Below are 20,465 nucleotides of genomic sequence, written 5' to 3' on the forward strand. Positions count from 1 at the left end.
CTGACTGCCCTGTGCTTTGCACAAATAAAAACCTTTCGGGCTGCTGCTTCTAAAGTAGATTTACCTTCAATCACCATTTATTAAATCTCTGTCCATTAAAAACCATAGCTTGCAGAAGCTGTGTGCATTAAGCCTGATTATAGAGACAGTAGAGAAGAGGGAGGGGGACAGTTTGTATCAGTGTATTGCCTTGTTTTTCTACTTGTCTAGCTGGCTATCAGAACAGGAGTCTCATTATTTGGCTTTGATTTTGTTTTGTGCATCTGTCTCTTTTTTTGTTTAAGCTGTAACTTAATGATTGTTGGTTTCAGGAAAAAACCTGCTCAGAGTACATGACTAAAATCAGAGTTTTCTTTGGTGCTGGGGTACTAAGTCCTGTATGGAGGGTAAGAGTCAGGGCATTAAGAAAGGAAGAGGAGGAAAGTTCACAGGTTCCTTACGGAGGATGAGTGGCTCCTTCAAACGCACTTCATTTAAGGGCTCAGCATCTGGATCACAAAAGGTAAGTCTGCAATTACCCAAAGAGTACAATCTGAGGGAAACAACTGGAGACACTGCCCCCCGCTTTTTTTTTTTTTTTAATAACTGGTACTGTTATAAATGAGAGCAATTCTCTTTCCCTCTGTGCTCTCTTAAGTCTTAGAGGTATCAGTCACATTCACTGCACAGGTTCTGGCAATGAATCTTCTTCCTATGATGGGAGTTCTTTCACAAGCACACTGTCTTAAGGATCTCTGAGTTAAATATCGCCAAACAGGGCTAGCCTGTAATTATTCCTACCCATAGTCAAAATCATATTTTGATGACTATTGATACTTAATGTTCATGCCAAGTTCAGATGCAGGGAGAAGAATGATGGGATATATAAAGGATTTTGATGTGATTCACTGAACGTACACGGCAGATTCTATGAGAAATACAGTCTGTAGTTGATCTTGTAATGTGCAGTATATGAATGAAAAAGACAAGGGGGAGAATGAAGACATAAACTCACTCTGTTGCTGTCATAAGCTTGCATGTTGTAGATGAATATTAAGAATGTTTCTTAATTCAGTTTTCAGCTGTGAAGGGAATTTAAATACGTCTTTTGTCCATGGATTGATAGACTCATTTGGAACAAATATAGACTAACTTCAGCTCAGGATTTCTCAGATTCCAGCTCAACTGGCCTTTTTCAGACTGACTCCATTCAAATAATGAGAAATAGTTTTTATGTTCTGTTCCCACCCTCTTACCTCTAAATTCTGCTAATCACCACAATGTTAGAGTCAGATTCAAATTAAAGGGGTGAAAGGAAGTCAGAAGAAACATAACTGAGAAAAAATATATGGCAGCATCTTGGAGGAAATTTAGTCATTGACACACAGTCAACTAAGTATGTATTAAAATGTTTCCTTTTTAAAAATGATCTATAATGATGTGAAATATTGGTCATGGTTATCTGTGAATGCAAATAAGAATATGTCTAGGGTTGGGGGACTTCCTCAGCTGAGATTGTTGGGCAAAGGCCTTCACCAGGTGAATTGCAAGCACTATCTAGGGTTATTCATTTACAGCGTTGTTTTTTTATGTAATAATTGGGGACCCTGGCCCTTTTTTCTGCTAAAGAGATTGTCAAGTTGCATGTAATGCCCATCTTACAGGCCCTATTACAGACATTGAAAAAGGTGAGAAAACCAAATTAATATTTCTGTTGTAATGTCCTTGTCACCAGGGCAAAGCCTAAATACTTAGAAGAAAGATGGAAGGCTCTAAAGCATTTGTGGTGGGTTCAGGTTTTTTCTCCTCTGGTAGATAAAAAGCGAAGTGGCATATTGAAATGTCAGCTGATACTTGGCAACAGCGTTGCGTTGTGTAACTTTTGCCATTACTTGCACAGTTGCTTCTTAGGTGCCTTATGGCTGCGTCCAAATAGTGTGAAAAACCAGGCTGTACTCCAAGACATTTCTGTTTCATGAACTGTATACTGCTTGCTTTGTCAACCAAATGACTTTTCCAAAGATAAGCAGTAGTTTTTGTAGGCTGGTAGTATTATTCAATAAATAATGGTAAAAGAAAATAAAGAGAAAGATCTCCCCTTTAAAGTGTTGGTTTATGTGTCAAGGCTCACTTAAACATAATAAAACGCAATAGTAAAACCATAATTCAGACATAGTGCTCCAGCTGCAGTCAGCTTTTTTTTGCTTTTTTTTTAATGTCCCCAAGCCTATCTTGATAGTGCAAAGCATACAGAATTTTATTTCCTGAATGGAATAAAGTCAGAGTAAAATACCCTGATAAAAATTGTTTAATCTTCTCCCACTAATCCCATAGGAAAGACAGTCAAGTCAACATAGAAGTAATACAGTACAGATTTGGTTTTTCTTAACAAGGTTTGGCTTCTGATTATAAAAAAAATGTTGTATTTTAAAAGCTGTAAATTCTCTGCATGGCTTGCTTGTTTTAGTCTTCCTAATTCTTTTGGTGATTATTTGCTCTGATGTTCATTCTGGAAACAAGAAATTTACCTTTCATGAGATAAAAATTATTTCTAGAGCTGATTAAAAAAAATAGATGTTTAGGTTTATGCAGTAGGCTGGGAGTGTTCCTTCTGCTAAGAAATTACGTTGGTTGGCTCTTTGAGGTTAATAACATGCTGTCAGCATACATGCAAGTGGAAGTGATCATCTCTGGGTGTCAGGACACCTCAAGGCAGGATACCTGGGTGCTGTTGTGCTTGAGAATGTTTTGTCTTGAGTGTAAACTTTTGGTAATAATACCGCTGAAAACGGGGATTGAAACTAATCTTGAATATGTGTGTTTTGCGGGGGTGTAGTACTTTGGGACACATCAGGAAAACCTAGGCAGGAATGGTTAAAGCCATGTATCTAAGTATAAATATTTATAAAGAAAATTTCAGCTTCAACTCTAATATCTTTTTTCCCTTTTGCCACTCTCACAGACCTTTTTCTAAGGAATGTGTAGCAGTGCGTGGTCCTGGTCTATGATTCTGACTCCTGGTTTTTACTGCGGTAGTGCTAAATAGCAAGAGTAATTAAAATAGCCAGGTATCTCTATTCTGCTTAGCTTTCCCATGTATTCTCCTGATTTTGACAACAGTGCTCTCGAGGAAGATGGCATTTTACTTCTCAAGCAGTTTTACAAAAACACCTCTTGCTACCTGCTCTGCAATTAAAGGAGTTACTCTCTACCTGAATAGAGAATGCTGTAAATGAAATGTGAAACCCATAGTGTTTAAGAAGAGGAGTATGCTTGTGTGTGAGCACACTTACATCTGTGTGTTGGTTTTGTTTCTTGTAAACATCTCCATTTATTGAAAAAGCAAGCAGCTTATCTGGATGTACATCTCTGGTCTGTCATTCCCACTAATGGCAATTACTTCAAATTACTTTTGTAGTACTAAACAGTGCTTTCATCTCTGCTCACTATCTCCATTGACTTGGTCTAAATGTCTTTAAGATGTACCTACTGTGACTCATTTTCTGTTCCTCTGAAGAGAAAACCATTTTATTGAAACAGCTTTTCTCTACATGTTGTTTCTGTTTGCCTATAATTCTTCCATGCTTGTAAATTCTCTGTGACTGTCTGTATAAGGATATACTACTCAGTACAAGCCTTTCAGATGCTCAGATTTAAGCGTTGATAGAGACTAATATATTTTAAATTGCTTTATTGCTCACTTCACTGTCTTCTTCCTGGCAATCAAATGTGGTATAAGAAATAACAGTAATGTCTAAAAATACATTTTTAGAATATTAAAAAAAAAACATTTTAAAGAATATTTTACCTAGATACATCAGACAACTTTGAAAATCTCAACAAAACTGCTATAGAATGTAAACTGGATCTTTTAATATTTTTTTTTAAGGTAGTACAGTATTTCCCAGTGATTCATCAGTAAAGTTTTCATGGATTGCAAAAGTAGGAGGATTATTAGACCTTTAGACTAAGGCAAATAACTTGTCCTGTGTTTTGTAAATGACAAACCAGACAAACCAGAGAAAAGACAGGAAAGGATGAATATATTCTCTTAGATCAGAGAGAACATATCTGTTAGACAGAGAACCAATTTTGTCTCCCCTTTAAGTCACCGTTTTGATCTGTCTTGCCATTTGTTAATGAAGCTTGAAAATGAGTATAAAATTCCTCCAAATCAGTTGCAGTTGTTAATCTTAAACTGTATGCTTTGTGTGCCTTTACTAAGGCTACTACTTTCTGCTCCTAAACTATTTGTCAAGAAGCTGTGATTTCCTTCAAATTACCATACCTTTTGATGGTTTATAAAAGATTAACTCATTGATTTGTTTGGAACAGTTATCTACAACTGGTTAATATTACATTTATAATTAGGTAGATCACTTGGTAGTAGTGAAATCATTTTCATACACGTTTCTTTTGAGAGTTTCAAATTTCTTTTTTTCTTTTTTCCCCAAAATTTCTGCTTTGATTAAGAAATTCTCTTTGTACAAACACTTTGGCCATTGTCTCAGTGGCTCAAGAGATAACACTGCTGTGTTTTTTCCAGTTTGGGGGGCCAGTTGAATGATGAAAGTGAGAAAATAACTTGGGTATAAAAATTTATTTCTCTCTATGTACAACAGGGCAGGTTCTGTATCTTCCTTAATGCTCAAAAAATAAATAATGAAACTGTCATCACAGGTAGATTTCTATGGCCCTAAAGAAAAATAGAGGCAGACTTGGGTCTGCAGAATGGGCCAACAGGTTATCAGTTCCCTCGTTTCAAACAAACAATAACTGTACTTAGCAGTATGTGATCTCTGGTACAGACTCCCAAACTCAGAGACAGCAGCACAGCCTGTACTCTTCTGTTTAATGGAAGAAGGGAATATCAAATTATAATAATATATGACTGTCACAGCAGAAACTGTACTATAGATGCATTCTTAGAAGATACTGAAAAATGTTATAGCTGAGTATATAAATTTGTCCAATTTTGACAAATCTTTTCTATGTGTATATGCTATTTTACAAAGAGCATTCTACTGGCTCTTTAGCTGAACTGCCTTGCTGAATCAACACTGAATCAGATTTGGTATCTTAATGTCCTTCAACAAACTGGATAAGAGCATTGTGAAAAACAGTCCATAATAGAGTATGTGTTAGACAGTACCAGCTGATCTGTAGAATTTGGAAATAAATCTCTTAACCCCCTAAGCAGGATGCACAACTTGCCAAGTGAATTACAAGGTTTTTGTTTTGCGGTGACACACCATCCAAAGAAAGAATATCAGTATAGTAGAGGATTTATCCAATTTGAAATGTAGAACTAAGCGGTTCTGCTTGGCATGCCCATGACATTTTTCTTGACATCTTTTAAGTTTCTTCTCGAGACAGACATTGTAAGGTATGGCTTTTGGGAGTCTCTTTGTTTTCAGGAATCGTTCATAAGGAGTTGCGTCTATATTCTGCAGGTATGAGTCACCCAGCACAGCTAGGCACGCGGCATTGCAGTAAGTTCCTTCTCTGCAAGTCAATGCGCTGCAGATATCCAACAGGAGCAGATGGTGTGTGCATACGGCGAGTAATATGTGATCTCTAGCATGAGGGAAAGGTTGCCACAAAGGCATAGAAGCTTACTGTTCAAGATAGGGTGTAAGCGTGGAATCAGATACAAGACTTCTTGCACTGTATAGCTGTTAAAGCCTTATGTACCTCTAACCAAAATGCTGCCTAGGTACAACTGTTATGTCATGATGGCTTCCAGCAATGAGAATGTAATGAATTTTGTGGGAGCTTTTTGACACTCTTAGTGTGTTTAGCAAATTTTTTAAACTGATGATAGCTGTTACTTATAAGGAACATGTCTATATCTCACAGAACACCTGTATGTCTGGGCAAATACTGCATAAACTCGACAATTTACAGCAACTGCAGACTGTCCAGCAGGATGAGTACCTGTATTATGAGTTGCAAGTGTCATACCGGGCTTGTCCTGGTGTCCAGTGCATAACAATCAAGTGCATATCTAACACATTTTATCCTCCTTATAAATTTGAACAGGATACAGATTCTGTATACGGAAGTGCTACTCTGAAACACAGCATCTTAATAACCTATTAAGGGTCTGGGCCAGAAGGAGAGAGAGGCTTTGTCAAGATTAATTTGGTGAGCCAGCGCAGGTTTGCAGCTTGTATTTGCAGGGGTAATAGGAAGTATTTCTAGGCTCCCTTGTGCTAGTCATATCAGTGAAAGTATGGATTTAATACCAAGATTCTGTAGTGTTAGAAAAAGATGAAGCTGACAAAGGGAACAGCAGGAGAACTGTCCTTTTTCATATTGCACGTGAGCAGAACCTTCAGTTTTAAGGGATGATATATTTTAAATGTTGCCTAATGCTTGAGCTGGGCCTGTGATAATGATGAAACCATGAGTGACGCTGCAGCAGACATGGAAAGAACAACATCCTTCCCCAGAACTCATGTCACGTACTGAATGTCAGAATCACCTTGTGAATTACAGAATACTGGTTTTTACTTTTCAGAAATTTGGTGCTATTCTGTCCAGCTGTTCATATTCACTTCCAGCAACTGTAGGATTTGCATGCATCTATGTCTTTCATAATTGTGCTTCACTGCCTGTTTCTCAACACAAATTACTCTTAGCGTCATTCAAAAAAACCTGCCATAGATGCCTTGGTTCATGTGGCACATCTTGCCAGTTCTTGCTTACCAGCATTTCTCCACTGAAGGTCTGCAAACAAGCTTTATGCAGTTCTGAGTAGGGAAAAGTCAGAGCAGAAGGCCTTGAGCAATTTTCACTTTGAATGTAGTTTTATAAAAGGAATCTGTCAAGGGTGGCTACCTGTTAAAAACTGAAGCAAATACTCATGGATATTTCAGAGCTCTCTCTGTCTTTCAATAGAGAGCAACAAATAGTTGTATAAGAGTGCTTCTGAGTCAGATGAGGATTTTACAGTAGCAGGAGACTTACAGACTGTGACTGTAAGTGGTACCATGCTCCAAATGGTTGCCCCTTTCTTTTGCCTATAAACCGCGAATGTGGATAAACAAAGCCAAAACTATTTTACTGGAAAGCATTAGTAGTTTGTGTCTCACACAGTGATAGTAGGTTAGTTGATCTTGCAATGAAGGATATAGACTGGGGTGCTTACTCCACTCCTAAGTTTAAAGAATCAACCATTACCTTAATGAATATAACCTTTCTGGTGCTTTTTAAATTCTGACTCTGAATTTGTAGAATCTACCACAAGTGATGAAGATTCTTTTAATTTAGTCAGTCCTTAAAAATGAGGTGAAAAACATGGGTGGCAAAGGAAGGTCAGAAAGCATTGAAAAAGAGCTCTTCCATAGGCAATGTGGTGGATTGGATCAGCAGTTTAACTTCACGGTTTTGTTACTACTTGTGCCATCCATCCTACTTTGTGAATTTGGGCAACTCACCTTCCCTCTGTTTCCCTTTCTGCTACATGTCTTGTCCACTTCACAGAAGCAATTTTCTGTTGTATGTGGGCCCCAATCTCTAGTGCAACTTCTGTCATCCACACTAAAGTTAGAAAAACTGGAGCTAGTTAAAATTAACTTTTTTTTTTTTTCCCAGAAAATTGATTTAGTGTTCCTCAATCATATATCCTCCTTTCAAGCCTCCAATTAACTAATCTGTGATGTAGGAATTAATTGCTCATGTAAAACCTACTCAGGGTTGCCAGATATATTTTTTCTTGGTTTAGATGCCTGCAATAATGATAACCACTTTGAAAAATGGAAAATAAGCCAAACCTTAGCTATCCAAAGGACTGGAATGGAGAGTCAGAATCCATGAGAGGCAGACAAGCAGTGAAAGGGAAAATTAATGAGCATCAGCAAAGAACAAGAAGAAAGCCATTCGTTCCTAGAATGCAGCTTGCAAAACAGCAAACTTCCATGTGTTGAGAAAGTGCAAGAGCACATTTTACTTATATTTTTAAAGCTTTTCCAAGTTTTCAGGAAAATTGAGTAAAAGCTATCCAAAATTCTAAATAGATTTAAATTACACAAGAAGAGATGGATTGATGTGTTTCAAAGTCATTTGCTAATACATAAAATAAAGAGAAATGTAATTAAGGGTCGTTAAAGTACATTCACGATGTATATAGCTCAAGGAGTCTCTGCAACAGCCTTTCACAGCTGGGTGGCAATGATGTATAAAGGCTGAATGGAAGGATTTTACATAAATTCATCTATTATAAAATGGCTGTCTGACTCCTGATTAACTGTGAAAATGGTTGATTGTTCTCATATTTTATCCCTTATGAATTCAGAGCTAGTTGGGAGGGGGGAAGGAAAGAAACAAGGAAAAAAACCCTCAAACCCTGTTTATTTAAATAAAAAGTAAGCAATGAGGTAAACTGCCTAAAGGCTTACAACTGGAGTCCAGTTTTACCTCCTAATATGTACATTATCTTTTGTGTTGTGAGTACCTCTGTCTGCCCTGTACTTTTGCAAGTTACTAGCAAGCAAATTATTGACATTAAGCAACAGAAGTGTCATTGTAGGGTTGGCCACCTATCCGGTTTGGAGATGGGAGAGGTCCTGTAGACAGGCATTAACAGGGTGGAATGGGAAAGCTAGTTTGTCCCGGGAAGTGGCAGGAAGAGGACAGTGAAATAGCAGAATTTTAAGGTATTGATTTGGGATGAGAGGAAAAGGCATCAAAACCAATGTTGTATAAATAACTGCTGGTTCATCTGCAGATGAAGATGAGGGTGGAGAGGACTGAAGACAGGCAGCAGAGACTGTGAAAGGCTGTTAGTTGTACATGCCAGATTGTCAAAGATAGAGGCAAGTTCAGGCAGGGCTGTGGAGGGAGCAGCTGACCACTGAAGCAGATCAGGTTGCCCAGACAGAATATGGGCAGACTGAGGAAAGGGAACCACTGAAGGACTTTTGCAAATCTGGGGAGAGTGAAAGGGCAGTGGCTGCTGAGGAGATAGTGTGCAAGCTTCAAGGAAGAGTGGGAGAAGAGTGAATCACACAACCCTGGACTAAAGAGCTTCCTCCTCACCATTTAGGCTGTGCTATAAAACTAATACATGTGTAATCAGTAAGATCAATCTAAAGTCTAAATGATTAAAAAATAAAAGTACCCTGATGAGTAACTGCAACATAATTAGAGGAGAATCTTGCATTTAACAAAGCAAGGAGACTACAGGTATAGAGAATGTAGATTTTCTGTAACTATGACAACTGATTTCCTTAGTGCAGCTGGTACAGTCTCATCCAAAACTCAAGAAACTGATTAGAAACTTATTTTTAATGGTAATCTCATAATCTTTAATGAATAATGCTGGCCTTTTCTGCCAGTAATTTTACTTTTTCAGAACAGTGTGATACTTTTTGTGATTTTAATAGCATTCCATGAACATGTGATCCAATAGGAGTTTCTCTAGAGTCTGCAGATGCAGTTGTCTATGAAGCGAATCCAAGAGTAAAAGCAGTTGATCCTCCAAAAACCCAGCCCACCTAACAGGGTTTTTATAGTTCCTTAGAAAATACTATGCTCACAGTGTTGATTCTGTTTTGTTAAAGTTCTGTTACAATCCTAAACATTTCTCATTAAGGCTAGATCATATTAGGTGTTTTTAGCGGTATTTGTTCCCTGCTACTGAAGACAGGAAATTACATGGCCTTGAACTTTCCATAAGAGAACATTCAGTATCACTAAGAGAATATCCTTTTTCTTTTGGTGTAAATAGCAAGCTATAAAAGCAATTTTTTTACAGTCACAATAAAAATTAACTAATCAGCTAATTATAGTGGCAGTGTCTCTTCTAAACATAAGTGCCTTAGATTTGAAGGATGAAGTTAAATAATTCACCATGTAGTCATTAGCTCCTGCTTTCTTCATCCCCTTTATAAAGATCTGTTGTAAAACAGTATCAGCTTCTATGATGTCATTCTGGAAATGACATGAAAAGGCAGCCTTGTTCTATAAAGATTAATCTCTAATAATAGCACAGCAAAAGATGTAACAGCTGGTATGGATTAATATTCCTTAATATCTACTTTCATGTGATTAATACCTGAATGGCTTAAGCCTTCTACCAGTAGAAAGCAAGCAGTAGTTACTAAGCTCTACTAAATGTACTTTGTTATTTTTTAAAATAGAATAGACATTTCAATGTTTTTCCTTTTTTATTTCCAGAGTTCCTAGTTGACTTTGATTTCACTTCTTCCCAATTTTGCTGTTACAGGTCATGTATTACAAATCTTTTTTGTCAAAAAAGGGGAGAAATGAGTTGTTCAGGGGTTCATCCTCTCTTCTTTCTGATACACAGTACCCAAACCTAATGCAATTCAGCAGTAAATCATTAACTTCTATGTTGTTTTATTTATTAATGTGTTTTACAGAGACTGACTAAAGAGGAATGCATTAGGTTTTTGTCTTGATGTTCACATTATGTAGTAAATATCTTTGTCCAATTCTAATTTTTATATTTTTACAAAAGAAAAACCTTTGTAAGTTTGGTACTGAAGAGCAAAGGGTAAATTCCAAAGCTTTTAAAAAGATTTAATCAGCATGTGATTAGCTGGATCAGTGCTCAGAGCCCAGGGTGTGCTGTTTTGAAATTACATCTTAATCACTTAATAATTTACCTAGTTTTATTGAAGTTTGAGTCCCCTAAATATTTTTCAATTATTAAGATGAATTTGCTCATAAAACTGAAGATTTAAAATCCAGGTGGAAATTGGGCATACAGCTCATAAGCTGACAAAATTTTTCCATTTAATGTCCTATTAAATTCAGAGGTAAGGTGTGAGAATATAAGAGCAGCTATGCTGGGTCAGACCAGAAATCTGTTGCCCAGTGCTGTAACAGCATAGTTTAGGGAGTGCTGTAGGAACAAGGGGAAAGATGTAGTTATTCTCCCTCAGAGATTGCTCCTGTGCAGCGATACTTAAGGTAGGGATTGTCTGGACCAGAGGTAACATTGGAGGGGTTTTATGTGAAATTATGTTGTTGTCTTTTAGCCTCCACAGCATCTTTCACCAAGGAGTTCTACAGTTTAGCTGCAAATTGTATGAAAGCAGGGAAGACAACTTGAGCTCATTAGTTTTGGAAAACAGTCTTTTCTGTTTGGGTAAGATTTCTTTAACCTGATACTTAGCATCCCAAGTTGAGAGTCTTTTAATTTTGCTGTTGACTTTTGTACCTGTTTTAGTATTTGGTTCTAATTTCACTTCACAATTTTGTTGAGCCTTCCTTACAACATCCTTATTCTTCTCATTCTCAGAAGTGCATCAGACATATTTTTCGTTTGTATTTGTCAGGCGTAGGTAAGAACAGAGGGCTTAAAAGGTGAAAAGTCAGTGTGTTTTCCTAAGTTACTGGCTCTGAGTGTTGAAACACTGACATGTCATGACATGCCCTCACCAAACACTAATAAGTTAGCACTGTTTTTCATCCTAGAGAATCCTAAACTCTTGTATCAGCCTTCTGCCTTCAGAACAGTTAATTTACTAGAGAAATGCCTCCACCTTCTCAGAAGGATTTTGGCATCAAGTAACACTACTTTTTATTCTGTTTTAATGGTAGCTCTGCTGTTGACTAGTTACTGCATGTAGATCTCCTTCTGGTAAACCAAAAGGCTGGGAGAAGGAGGATCCTTGTAGGACCCAGGGGCAGCCAGGCTCTGTACCACAGTAATCTCATCTGAAAGTATTTTTTGGTTTTGGTTTACACACACACACAACTACAACGATGATCCCCATGGCCCAGAATGCCTTAACTCTGCTTCTTGGCACTTTGTTTTGCCTCTTGTTATCACTTGACCACTGAGGGATGTGAGCAGCTGAGGTGGGTTCTGAATGGGGATTTAGCCTTAAGTGTGTATATGGGTTCTGATTGTCTGGGCCTTTGGAAATATGAACCTGTGCTGAAAGCCAGCCTGAGGAGCCGAGCCAAGGGAGGTGACTGTCTTCCAGGAGCTCTGGATTAATGCTGCAGTTGCATATCATATTCAGGAAATAATGGGAAGGGAAATAAGTGGATTGTTAAAAATGGCTAGTCCAATACATTTGTCATTAGTGTCCAACTCCAGTCTATGGCCTAGTTAATTTTAATCATTACTTGCCTCCTCCATAATAAATCCTGTGGTATTAACATTTTGCTGTAGATCTCTGACCTTTCTGATATGCACCTGCCTGTGTCGCTCAGTAGGATTTGTAAATATAAATTACAGTGTTCTGAAGTAACTTTCCTAGCACTGAGAGCTATGTTATCTTTATTTTCTGTAACTGAGCATTATTAGGTGGAATGCACAAGGACACAACTGAGATACCTGGATTTAAGCAGTTTGTGCCATTTCCCATCCTCTCTGGCCTCTAGCTGCTGAGAGGGTCTTTATTACTCTAGGTGGGATGCTAGGCTTGTGGGGTGCTAGTCCTAGGAGGATGTCTGATACACCACGCATCTGAATTGGTGCCAGGTACTTGTGTTCAGGCATCTGACTGAGCATTTAGAGAACTGAACAGTTTCATACTTTATTTGGTAGAAAATAATGTGAAATGGTCCACACTAGCCTCTGTTAATCTTATGGGTCTAGTTCATTAGCAAACTATGCTTGAATCAAGAACAATGACAGTCAGTGTCATCTTGAATTTTTTCTCTGAAAGGATGTCAAAAGCTGTAAAATTTTCATGGAATGAAGACTGGGGAATGTATTTAGCTTGGTCAAATTACTCTGCTTCGATTTTCAAATAACTGTCATGTTGATAAAGTAAAACGTTCTACTAATGTTACATCTTCATTAGTTTATACCTGTCAGGATGAAACTTCTCATTACTGCTTTTTGAAGTGTTGAAATGGATTTTTTTTCTATGCACAGGCACACAAAACATCAAATGCATTTTACTGTTTTGCTAGAATACAAGTTAATTTAGAGCAGATTTGAGTAATTTACAGTGAAAATATAGCTAGTAAACTTTGTCACCTGTGTCATCGTTGCAGAAATGCTAGATAAAACACAAGTTGAAAAAGACATGAAAAAAAGGCTGTAAACCTATTTAATTTCCCATGCGCAAAATAATGAAGCTATGTTCAGATTGCTTTCTGGACCAGTATGTAGAGAAACAGATGCAAACAGATGCAGCTTGAATGAGAGAGACTATTGACAGCTGAAGCTTTCAGTGATCAGAATTACCTAATTCCAGTGTCAGGAGTATTGAAAGGCCCCTAGTTCATGTGTCTTAATCATTCTAAAGGGGAGGTGATTTCTAGGCTATCTAGAAAAAAGTTACACAACTTTCAAAGCTAATTTCATATAACTATTTTGTGGGCTTAACCTTTAGCAGTGTTTAAAATTGCACATTATATTTCAGTGTTGGCTATATGCAGCAGACATGACCTTTTTTCACTACCCGCAGTGCTTTTACATTTCTATTTTAATTTTGCTACACTGGGATGTGTAGCAGAATTGTTATAGTTTAAATGAAACTGTAGTCATTTATACAGTTATTAACCAAAATTATCATTAGAGCATTAATCAGGTAACTACTATCTGAATGCCCATTATTTCTTTAAGCCTACTTTGGATAAATGGGCTGATGAGCTTGGGAAAATTGTAGGCATACTTTTGTGGAGCTTGTGTAATTACCAGCAAAAAACTGACCTTGCCCTGTGCTGATGAAATCCATTACTCTGTTACACAGGACAGAATTTAGCAGCTCTCCCCCTGCTATGTTTGCTTAGAAGCTTGACACAGATTATCATCCAATATATTCCCCTAGATTGATGATGAGATTGGGAGAAAATGTAGCAGCCATTTGCACTTTCTGAACTGGACTTCATAGCTTTTTAGATTCAACATGTCATGTTGATCTGGTAGGTCTTCAGTACCAAGTAATTTCTCTCATAACATGTCTGCTGCAGAGCATGGAGAATATGGAGCGGTACTCAGTTTAGTCCTGCTGCAGCCATTGCATACAGATCATCCTGCTTCCAAGGTGACCAAGCCAGTGCTTATGCTCTTACCACTCAGGGCACTGCCCCTAGCCAGCCAGGGCTGGGGAACAGCTGCAAGCCGACCTCACTCCCACAGTGGCACAGGAGTGCTTACACAGAAGCTTCCCAGCCACCTCTTCCACATTGCTCAAACATGTCCACAATAATTCTGACAACTTTAAATCTCCATTTAGGGGAAAAGCATGTGTATACAATTAAGCATGGGAACTGTCCAGCTGACTTTAATGGGTTTATCTGTCAAGCCGATATTTAGGTACCCTGCTTGAATAAGTATTGGAGCCCTGGTTTGATCCTGCAAATTGTATTGGAAAAAGTGTTCGTTACAAGGAGAACTCTTCATGGAATCACATTCATCAATGTATATAAAGATAGGATTTAGCTAGTAGTACAACCTTTCCTGGTGTATTTCCAGACTTAGGAAAGGTGCATGACAGTAGATCAGAGTAAGAAAATGTCATCTTCCTAAACCCATCCTGGCCTTCATCAAATTAATGATTTAGTTTTATTTAAACAGATGCACTTGGATTAATCAACCACTAGATAGAGCTATGCTATATAGAAAGGACCTCACTGAGAAGTCTTACACTATAATTCATATTTTCCATAGAAGTGAGCCAAAATAAGGACCAATTGTTGCACAAGACAGATATGGCAAGAAAAGTTCTTTCTCCAAGATACTCCCTCTCCCCCTTAATAATACAATGAAGATCATGGATCTTTTTCTGAGTTACCTTATAATAAGGCTTCAGTGAATAGTCCAATTTAATTCACATGCTTTAATTATTAAATCAGGCATATCTTTAAATTGCACCGCAATTAATTTTTAATCAAGCAGTCATCATAGAGCTATTTTATCATGACTGTGGACAGGAACCTTGAAAGCAAAGGTTGCGTTACCTTTCCTCTTTTCATTCCCCACACTCCCCTTCTCCCTCCCTCTCCCACCTCCCCCGGTGCTCAGAAATGCTCACATATTGATCAAAGGGTCATGAACATGAGAAAAAGAAATTACTTATAATCTATTATAACTCTGAACCAGCATAAGATTGATCTGTTTAATGATTTCTGTGATTTTTTTCCAACTTCTGTAATTTACAGTGCTAAACTTACTTTTGAGTTTTGAGATTTATTTATTATAAAAGTTCATTAGCAAAACAACTAATGACGGGTTTAGTCTTTTGACTGTGTTCAGAATTTTGTTTGCCAAAGTTGTACTGAACTGGTACAAAAGCTACACTAAATGCATGAAGCTATGGAATATAGTATAATTCAGGCTGAAGGATATGTGAAAGTTGTAGGGGAGATAAAAATGTGTGGATTTGACAACTTCTGCTGGCACTAAGTACTACTGTAAGAAAAGGACAAAAACAACCTCCAAGAAAAAACCCCACACCTGCCAAAACAGGTATCAGTGATATTCTGTAGCTTTCAGCAGGTATAGGCATAGCACATCCATTGACTATATAGATTATTCCATGTTTATTCTGGCAGTGTGCATCAGCCATGAACAGAAAGAAATACATCTGGGTATTTCTTACTGACATGTTCAGTTCTTGGCTCTTATTGAAACAGTTCCAAGGTGCAGGACTTGGGCCAGTTCAGTGGGTATGTGTCTTGCAGCAATGAGGCCATAATAATGAAATTATTTTCTAGAAAATTCCTACATTTAATTTTTTTATTTTCACTTTTTCATTTTCTGTGGCTGAATTAAGCAGAGTTCTTAATACATACTTTCTCAGACCCAAGCAAAAATTTTAATAGCTAGTATTATGAGTATGCATTTGATTCCATTTTGTTCTCAATTCTTGCCAATAAAATGGCATTCAGCCTGCTGGTTGAGTGGATTTGTGATTCTTTCCAAGGATCAGCCATGGATTAGTGAAGTACAGCTGGTATGTTTCTCATGCCAAGTAGTTTTGGCACACTTTTTTTTTCATTTTAATGTCCTTCTCAAAATAAATCCTGCCTCTCTTTCTCCCCCTTTTCTAGGGATTTGTTCTTGTTCAGTAGCAAGCTTCATCTTTCACCAAACTATATGTTAATGAGGCTGAGCAAACAGGCATTGCTCAAATGACTCTTTACCAGAAAGGGAATTCAAAGAAGTGGCCCTAGTTTAGTTTAACAAGTAAAAATTTGTTCATGGTTAATGAGTCTAACTCAGTGGTGAGTGAAGCTAGGTTTTCAAGCTACCAGTCTAAAATGCCAATAATCTTACCATGAGGATGGTATCATAGAATGATATAATGGTTTGGCTTTGAAGGGATCTTAAAGATCATTCACCCCCCTGCCCCAGGCAGGGCCACCTTCCACTAGCCCAGGTTGCCCAAAGCCCTGTCCAACCTGGCCTTGAACCCTTCCAGGGAGGGGGGCAGCCTCTGCCAGGGCCTCACCACCCTCACAGTGAAGATTTTCTTCCTTAGATCTAATCTAAATCTCCTTTCAGTTTAAAACTGTTACCCCTTGTCCTATCCCTACACCCCCTGATCAAAAGTCCCTCCCCCCTTTCCTGTAGCCCCTTTCAGCCCTGCGAGGCCGCTCTAAGGTTTCCTGGAGCCTTCTCTTCTCCAGCTGAACCCCCCCAATTCTCTCAGCCTGTCCTCACAGGGAAGGTGCTCCAGCTCCTTTGAGCATCTTTGTGGCCTCCTCTTGAGCAGGTCTGTGTCCTTTTGGGGGTCCCAGAGCTGGACCCAGCACTGCAGGTGGGGTCTCATGAGAGTGGAGTAGAGAGGGAGAATCCCCTCCCTGTACCTGCTGGCCACACTGCTCTTGATGCAGCCCAGGATGCAGGTGGGTTTCTGGGATGCGAGCACACACTTCTGGGTCAAGCTGAGCTTCTCATCAACTAACACCCCCAAGTCCTTCTCCTCAGGGCTGCTCTCAATCCATTCTCCACCCAGCCATGAAATGTAGAATACATGAGATTTCCAGCTAATAAAGCTGTCTGTGCCATTCTGGTAGCGACCAGAGCTGTAACATATTTACTCCAGTTCAGGATCTGTGTTCCATATCCACCTGTCATTTAAAGTTGCAGACTAGAAAGTTTAATATTTCTACTACCATGTAGAGAGCTATCAGAGTTTCTGAGCATTTCATAATATAACTCTTAAGCATTTAAGGTTTTGTTGTGGTTTTGTCTTGGTTTGGTTTTTACTACCTTCCATAGTTACAAGCTGATTCACCTTCTCCTCTGTCAAAGAGGGTACCAGCCACAGTAAACTGTAAAACTTGCTCTCTGGCCTGGCCATTAAAGCTTAACCCAGCAAGCCCTGCTGTGTTTGGGCATGCCAGATTCCTTTTCTCTTCATCTAGCAGTATGAAGCATTTGAAGTAGAAGATAAAATAGAGGTATATATTCATGGCTTTATTTTTCCATGCAATTCTAGAAATCCTATTCAGTTCATTCACTTTTATATCTGTGGTAGATACAAATTCATTCTGATACATACAGCAATACTTGCTGATATTGTCTGTTACATTATTTCTTCTTATCCTTGTTGAATATAACTATACAGCTTGGTTGTGCCTTTAATGATTTATAACTTCTAACACCAACAATTTTCAAAATGGGTGCTTGCATCTAGGATTTAAAATATACATAGAGAAACCCATTTAAAAAATCTTGATTTTGGAAGCTGTGAATCCTTCATATCTCCCACTGGGTAGTGAGGAGTGAGCAGTAGTTTTAAAAGCTCTGCAGATCTGGAAACTGAGGCGTGTTCATTCAGATACTTACAAGTTTTTCTGTCAAAAAGCATGTCCCACATTTCCTTAGAATTGCTTTGATTTTCCATCATTTCAAGGTTCATTATTCAATGAATCAGAAATTTGTAATAATGAATTTAGGGAAGGATTTGATTTCATAGTACATGTCTTTAAATACAGTAACTTCTATTTCAGCATTCTACATCTGTTAGCTTTGCCTAGTTTCATCACAGCACTAGTCAATGCTTAAGGCATCAAATGTTAATTAGTGCTCCCCATATAAAAAAACATGTCTGAAGAATAAAAGCAACCCAAGTCTGTCAGCAAGGAATTGCACTCCAGCCATCAAAGTGTGCAAACTCATCATCTTTATTTGCAGATTTTTCAGTCAGGGTACTGTTGCTACAGTTAATAACTTCTGGAAACAACCTGGGTGGACAGATCCATTTTAGAATTCCCTGGTCATAGATTGACTTCGTTCTGTTTGTGATGGTGTTGGCAGAGTCAGAGGTTCCATGGTTCCTCTACCAGCTGTCTTCTCTGTTAGTGACACTAAAGGAAACCTAATGTCAGTTTTAATATGGAGTCTGTGCAACTGAAAATGGGATATCTTTCAGTTACGGTAATGCTGATTGCTCCATGTATGTAAAAGCAGCCCACAGCTGCAGCAATGACCACATTAGCAATTTCTGCTGCAGTAATCATCATTAGCATTCTCTGTTCTCTGAAGGACAAAGATGAGTATTTGTAAGAATGACCATTTTTGCACTTAAAAGCAATAAATAGTTTGGATGGATAATGAAAAATGCTAGTAAATTCTAGTAAGTAACTGCTAAAATATCAAATATTTGTAAAGGTAGTTTAAAACTGGTTATCTGTGTAGGTAAGTATGCTCTGTGAAAATTTCAGTACAACGCTTAAGTGAGTTGTCTGAATCTTGGCTCCTGCTTGGATTAATTTATAGTGAAAAGAATATGAATTTACTTTCAAGAAGTTCTCAAGTGACATTTTACTCTATTGCTGTTTCTGATGAAAACCAGCTCTTTGCTGGAGAAGCAGATAATCGCTTAGACATTTAAAGCTATTGACAAGAAAAGACTGAAGAGAAATGTTATAAATCCCACCTTTCTCTGTTTGAAAAGTGAAGGTATTTGGTCTCTGTAATTTAGCTGTGAGGCAGAGCATGCTGAATTACAATGCACTTTCATCAACTCCTGCTTGTAGGTTTGCATTCTGCTTCTGTTTTTTTTCAGTCTTGCATTTTAGTGCTTGAAAGCATTGATCATAATCCTTTCCTTTTTGAAGGACTCATTTAACCTGCAGCCTGTAACTGTAAATCACACATATTGCTTTCTTATTCAAAAAGGAAAAAAAACAAAGTCCTGAATGTTTCATTGTTTTTTTCCCTGACAAAACATCCCCATGCTGTTGTGCACAGGTTTGTTCCCTGATAGGGCTGAAATTGCATTATGGTAAAATAAAATGAAGATTTCTGGCAGCATTTTAAACAGCACGAGTCTATTTCCTATACGACACTTGTTTTAAAATGCTGTTTTCTTTCCCCTGTACCCTTCTTGAATGACTGCTGGGGGGAAAAAGTAAAATCTCATGCTAATGCTTTATGCCAGTGAGCTGTAACTCTGTAGTGTAATCAGTTTCATGGAACTGCACATTCAGCAAAGTCAAACAGTGCTGAGAACATGTCCTGAGAGCATCCAGCTTAGCTTGAGCTTTGCAACTAAAAGGCACAAATCATCTTACCTACTTTTTCATGGGAACTTCCAGCCTCCAAAGCCAATAAAATAAGCACACTGATGCTTTCTACCACTCCCTGAAAAGGCTTTTTTTGGGGGCATAATTTATGTATACCTATATAATTTATATAGATGGATCTATCAGAAGCATGAACAAAGTAATAAATGTAATAAAAAGAGAGGCATACATAACACAAGGAAGAATCTGTTCTGTGAACAATACATGGTCATTTCACTTATGAGTTAAAGCATAGGCAAGCCACTATATGCAGAGCAGATTAAGAAGACATGATGAGGGAAGAGTATGTGTTGATTAATGATTATAATGCAACACTTGCAGTATTGATACAATAGGGTTCTGTTTTCTGTTTTTTAATGCTTGTCCCTGAGTGTCTTATGTGTAAAGTCAAATAGTGACTTCAGTTATTGTGAATAAAGCTGATAAGGAAATGCTAGATTCTACCTAACGATAGGGTTGCTGATGATGCCTCTACTGCATGCACTAAGACTTGACAGGATCTCTGTGCCTTCATTTATACTGACTGTTCTTAAAATCCATGTGGCTGATGCCCTCCATGAGGCACTAGATCCAAGGATCTAGTACTCTTCTGGACCTGTTCAGGAACCCATTCAAGAAGAAAAAGAGTGTATCGTTTCATGATTTTTCAGAACTATAATAGTTTGGGGATAGAAGAAGATTCAAGGTAAGAAGAGACTCCAGCCTGTATCTCTCAAACCACAGTCTTAATACCAGACAAGCTAGGAAAACAGTGGCAAGCACTTCAGAGGAAATGGAGAAAATCCAGTGGGATGTATAGAAGTATACTTTGAAATTTTCTTGTTCACACCTGCCTACATTTATTGAGTACAGCAAGAAGGCAGTGGCAAAACTTTTACCTGACTTTCAGTAAAAGGGAACCAGTGTCAAACCAGAGATTAACATCCTAAACAGGCTCAGGTAGCAGAAAGTTTAGATCAATATTAGGCTTTTTCTCTCTCTCTTTTTTTTTTTTTTTTTTTTTTTTTATT

At 38.0% G+C, this 20,465-nt stretch overlaps 1 protein-coding gene across 10 annotated transcripts in view; it reads left to right on the forward strand.

Annotated features, from left to right (window-relative positions):
• The window catches only part of TRPM1 (transient receptor potential cation channel subfamily M member 1), a 109,750-nt gene that overhangs the window by 18,898 nt on the left and 70,387 nt on the right, over positions 1 to 20,465 (forward strand). For 9 of the 10 annotated variants that reach the window (XM_026855678.1, XM_026855680.1, XM_026855679.1 and 6 more), the window contains exon 1: positions 194 to 502. The exons of the other annotated variant lie outside the window; for it this stretch is intronic. In XM_026855678.1, coding sequence (XP_026711479.1) covers positions 380 to 502 — 123 coding nt within the window. In that variant the 5' untranslated portion in view covers positions 194 to 379. Of the gene's footprint in view, positions 1 to 193; positions 503 to 20,465 lie in introns of those variants that run through there. 10 annotated transcript variants of the gene reach the window in all.

Source organism: Athene cunicularia (assembly GCF_003259725.1).
Source record: "Athene cunicularia isolate RWA chromosome 10 unlocalized genomic scaffold, athCun1 chr10_part1, whole genome shotgun sequence".
Classification (NCBI taxonomy): domain Eukaryota; kingdom Metazoa; phylum Chordata; class Aves; order Strigiformes; family Strigidae; genus Athene; species Athene cunicularia.